Here is a 4,728-nt window from a genome sequence, read left to right as displayed (position 1 = left end):
GCTGTGTGGGTAAGATCACAACAGATTACGGTGAACTGGATGCAGATGAAGCTAGCGAGTTTTTCTCTCAACTAGGAATCAAGTTGGCTCTAACCACAACATATAATCCAGAGGGAAATGGGAAGAGTGAAAGGGGCATCCATCGATAGTGAAAGCATTAGCCAAAGCATGCAGAGGATGGATTGGAGAATGGCTGAGACTTCTACAATTTGCTTTGTGGGCTGATCATACAACTCACAGTGTTACCACAGGATATATGCCCGCAGAGTTGATGTATGGTCAGAAACTGATTATGCGGACTGAGACTTGTGCTTTGACTTGGTCAGTTTTACCTTGGTAGGAGGATTTGACGAGAGAGGAGCTCTTAGCTCTTCGGATTCGGCAGTTGGAGAGAAGACCAGAGGATATTCAGCTAGCTATTGATATGTTGAAGGTTGCTAGACTAAGAAATAAGGAAAGGTTTGACAGCAGGCATCGCTTGCGGCCTAGAGCAATAGAAGAGGGAGACTGGGTATTAGTCTTTGATAGCAACCTTGAAAATCAGCATACTGCACTTCAGAAGATGGTGAAAAGATGGTTTGGGCCGTACATAGTCAGACATGTCTTTGATAATGCAACATATGAGCTGACAGAATTGGATGGGACAGTGCTTAGAGGGCCTATTGTAGGAAAAAGAATCAAGATTTTCAAGAAAAGAGATGATGAGGATTATGCATTGGAAGAATTTGCAAAAGAAGAGCAACGAGAAGAAACTCCAATAGAAGAGACAGATGATATGACAGATAATCTTGTTGATATACCGGAAATACACAATGAAGAGATTGATTTATTCGTGGATCTTGATGATAATGATCATGGGTAGTTGGCCCGTCTGGAGGATGCGTAGGATCAGAGGGGGTGGATGTCATACTGCTGCGCATCCGAGGTGTGGAATCCACCAAAAAGTTGTGTGTGTGACATTTGTTACTTTGTACATACTTAGTTGTTGTGTTTGCATTTTTGTTATGCATGGGTAGTATAGTAGAGAGAGGGGTCTTTTGCTGCCTTTCCTTTCAGATGGGGTTGCACTTGATAGGTCCTCCTTCAATAATGGTGGGCATGATAGGATGCTTTCAGCCTATGTTGAGCAGGGTCAAGGCGAGAAGACATTATAATTATACAAACAGATGCAAGAGGAGGGCATTTTCTCAAATCAGCAGATCACATTTCATGCATGTGGTACCCTCATTGAGAAGAAAGATGTTATGAGCATGGATGGGAAACCAAGAAAAGTTTCTTGGGAAATTTACCGAGCATTACATGCAGATTCTCACAAGAAGGGTTTCTTTTCAGATAGTTTTGTTGGCAACACCATTGTTAGTATGTATGGCAAGTACAGAAGCATTCTGGAAGACGAACATGTGTTTAATAGGTTATCCAAGTGTGACATAGTGACATGGAATGTGATGATATCAGGTTATGCAGAGGAAGGACAAGGAGAGAAGGCTTTACAACTTTATGGGCACATGCAGGTTGAAGGTGTCAACCCAGTGGAGCAGACAATAGTGATCGCACTCCAAGAATGCGCAATCCAAGAAGAAAAGGGCCGAATAACTCAAAAAAGTCTCTGGAAATTGGACAAGCATTACATGTTGATGCCCTTCAGAAAGGATTCACATCAGACATTTATGTTTGTAGTATCCTGGTGTCTATGTATAGCAAATGTGAGAGCATTGTAGAAGCAGAGAATGTGTTTGATGGGTTGTCTGAGCACACTGTTGTGTTATGGAATGCTTTGCTTTCTGCCTATCTAGAGGCCAGTCAAGTAGATAAAGCTTTGCAAGTGTACTTCAAAATGAAAGATGAAGATGTGATTTTGAATGATATCACAATTTTATCTGCAATAGCAGCTTGCATGACCACTGGAAGTGTGGAGATGTGCAGACAACTTCATTTTGATATAGTTTTTGCACGTTATGATTTGCTTCCTGAGTTTGGAATGGCACTTATCTGCACATATGGTGATTGTTAATGTATGGTTGATGCTCAAGCCCTCTTCAATGGAATGTAGAAGAAAGATGTTGTAGCATGGACTGCATGTATTGATAGCTATGTGCAGGAAGGAAATAGTCTAGCAAGCCTACAAATGTTTGATGAAATGCAGCCAGCTGGTATAATTCTTAATGGATTCACATTTCTTTCACTCCGAAATGCTTGCAGTCATTCCAGTTTTGTTGACAAAGGCATTGAATATCTCAATGGTATTCATACATATTCAAGATTATGTCTAGACCTGAAGCATTATGTGGCTATGATAGACCTCCTTGCACAAGTAGGAATACTGCGGACGGAGTGCTTGATTGGGAGAAGGCCGTTTTTTTGGTTAAAAAGGCGGCCGTTTTTCTAGTAAAAAAGGGGAGCTATTGTGGAAGGAACAGAGGATGGTGAAGAAAAGCATCGGGGATAAGATTTTTAGGGAAAAAAAGGAAGCTCGAATGGGCAAGAAAGAACAAGGAGGTGACTGATGCTCGGCACAAGGTCGCTGCTGCTTATAACTGTAAGATTGTTGAGGGTGTTTTGAGTCATCAAATGAAAGACTACTGTTTCAGAAAATGACATAGTCAAAATTGACCTTGGGTGCCACATTGATGGTTTCATAGTTGTTGTTGCTCATATGCATATTATTCAAGAAGGGCCTGTTACGGGAAGAGCAGCAGATATTCTGGCTGCCACAAGCACATCAGAAGAAGTTGGTCTGAGGCTGATCAGGCCTAGAAAGAAGAATAGGGATTCCTGTCCTGGAGTAGACAATCTGAAAAACATTTATTTGGGCACTTTGGATCAGAGAGAAGGACAGGCAACGGGCTTTCAGGAGATCGATCGAGCTCTTCTCGAATGCTTATAAACCTTGTGAAGTAGAATATCGTGAAGAAGCACATCAAGTACAAGTGACCTTAGAGCGACCGCAAGATCTCCGTCAAGCCAAACTGGCGTAGGCCGAAGGGTATTGATTCTCGTGTCAGGAAAAAGTTTAAAGGATGCATATTAATGCCCAATATTGGTTATGGAATGAACAAGAAGACTCGACATCTCCTTCCCAATGGATTTAAGAAGTTCTTGGTGCACAACTCTCCTGAGCTAGATCTTCCGATGATGCCTAACAGGAAGTTCTGTGCTGAGATTGCCCATAATGTCTCAACTCTCAAGCGGAAGTCAATTGTTGAGCGGGCTGTAGAACTCAACATAGCTGTGACGAATGGTTCTGCCAGATTGCAGTTGTTACCTCCAACCACCACGAACGTGAATTAAGGCACAATTGGAATCAAAGGAGTTGCTCACATTCTGCATTAAACAACTGAAGAATCTGAACAAAGTAAGGCTTGTTGACGCTAGGTTTAAATGCACAGAGCCGCACTCTAAGAGACTAAAAGTCAAGTTAAAGATTCAAAAAGAAGTGATGAATGATGCTATATTGGAACAAGGGTATGTTGTTGAGTATATTGTGGAAGATCATATGTGTGATAGCTGCTCTAGATCTACAGCAAATCAAGAGCAGTGAGTTGCTACAGTGCAAGTGAGGTAGAAGGTTGACCACAAGAAAACATTCTTCTACCTTGAGCAGGTTATTCTGAAGCACAACTGAGCAGCTCTGTGCCGCAAGTGCACTGGATGGCATTGTCAATTTGTGGCAGATTCAAGGAAAAGGGATTGACCTCTCGTTTTGCTGAGCTTAATTGATTGCCTTTCCTTGGGACAGTGCATATATTCAAAGCTTATACACGACTGAATAGTGTAACCATGTTCTTGAAGACTTGGATATTGGCCTTAGACAAGAACTACTTCTAAGTGAATCCTTCTTTTTCCCTCTTCTAAGTTTGTGTAGTAAAATTCTAGATGTGAGATCTGTCAGGCATGAACACATTTTATCAATAAGCAGTGGCAACCCTTGCTAGAAATCTTATATGTATCTTATGGTGCTAGAGAGCTTGCTAGAGACAAACCTAGCCTTCTGTAGAGCCATAGAACCCAGCAATAAAGCATTGCCATAGAGTATGTTATACTCGCGCAGGGTCGAATAACTATTGATCAGAAACTAGCCTTTGATTATTGGAACCGGTGGTGCTTGGATTCAATAGCTCTTTAGGCTGTGAACAACAAGTTTATTGAACATATGCATGTTAAATCAACAATCTTTGCATTCAATATTAAGAGTCTGGAGTTTATTGTTGCATAGCCCGATCTCACTTGATTAATCTTCTATCTTAGAATTTCTCAAGAACCTCTGTGATCGAGATTTTGCTTTCGAAAACCCTTCGACATCGCGGCGAGGTCTTTAGCTAAGGAAAGGAAAGGTCATACCACATTGTCGTCACGTTAAGAGTTGAAGGTCTACCACCGGGGCTTTTAGTGTAGAAGAAGAGTTTAGGATTCAAGATTCGAGAAGGGAAAATGGTTTGGGGTTTAATAAGATCTGGGATTTAGAAATGATTTAGGTACGGAAGAAGAGTTCAAGCCTTTTCACTATGTACTTAGCATACATGAACAGAAGGAATAAGTCTATCTTGATTACATCAAATGCGTCTGGATACATACATCATATCATAAAGGATATTTTTAGATTCTCAATTCATTTATGAATGTCAAATACAAGCTCTAATGGCATTTATTTCATGTACATAGATAGATTTCAACCCTTTGGTTCAAGTATATTGTTGATAGATTCAAATGCATCCAAGATTTGGGCCAAAG

At 40.9% G+C, this 4,728-nt stretch overlaps 1 protein-coding gene and 1 pseudogene across 1 annotated transcript; both read left to right on the top strand.

Moving 5' to 3' along the window:
• The first annotated feature begins 1,166 nt into the window (after positions 1 to 1,166).
• Positions 1,167 to 2,011, top strand: LOC148008819 (pentatricopeptide repeat-containing protein At2g33680-like). The gene is made up of 2 exons (XM_087674007.1): positions 1,167 to 1,544; positions 1,646 to 2,011. The coding sequence occupies exons 1-2, from the start codon at positions 1,167 to 1,169 to the stop codon at positions 2,009 to 2,011; spliced, it is 744 nt and encodes a 247-aa protein (XP_087530133.1).
• Positions 2,012 to 2,874: 863 nt separating this feature from the next.
• On the top strand, positions 2,875 to 3,288 carry LOC148008818 (large ribosomal subunit protein eL32z pseudogene; annotated as a pseudogene).
• Positions 3,289 to 4,728: the final 1,440 nt, after the last annotated feature.

The sequence above is a fragment of the Lygodium microphyllum genome, unplaced genomic scaffold, assembly GCF_053477565.2.
Source record: "Lygodium microphyllum isolate KBCC unplaced genomic scaffold, Lygodium_microphyllum_v1.1.10 scaffold_67, whole genome shotgun sequence".
Taxonomy (NCBI): Eukaryota; Viridiplantae; Streptophyta; class Polypodiopsida; order Schizaeales; family Lygodiaceae; genus Lygodium; species Lygodium microphyllum.
Note: the sequence above shows the minus strand (reverse complement) of the source record. Positions and strands in the feature narration are given on the sequence as shown.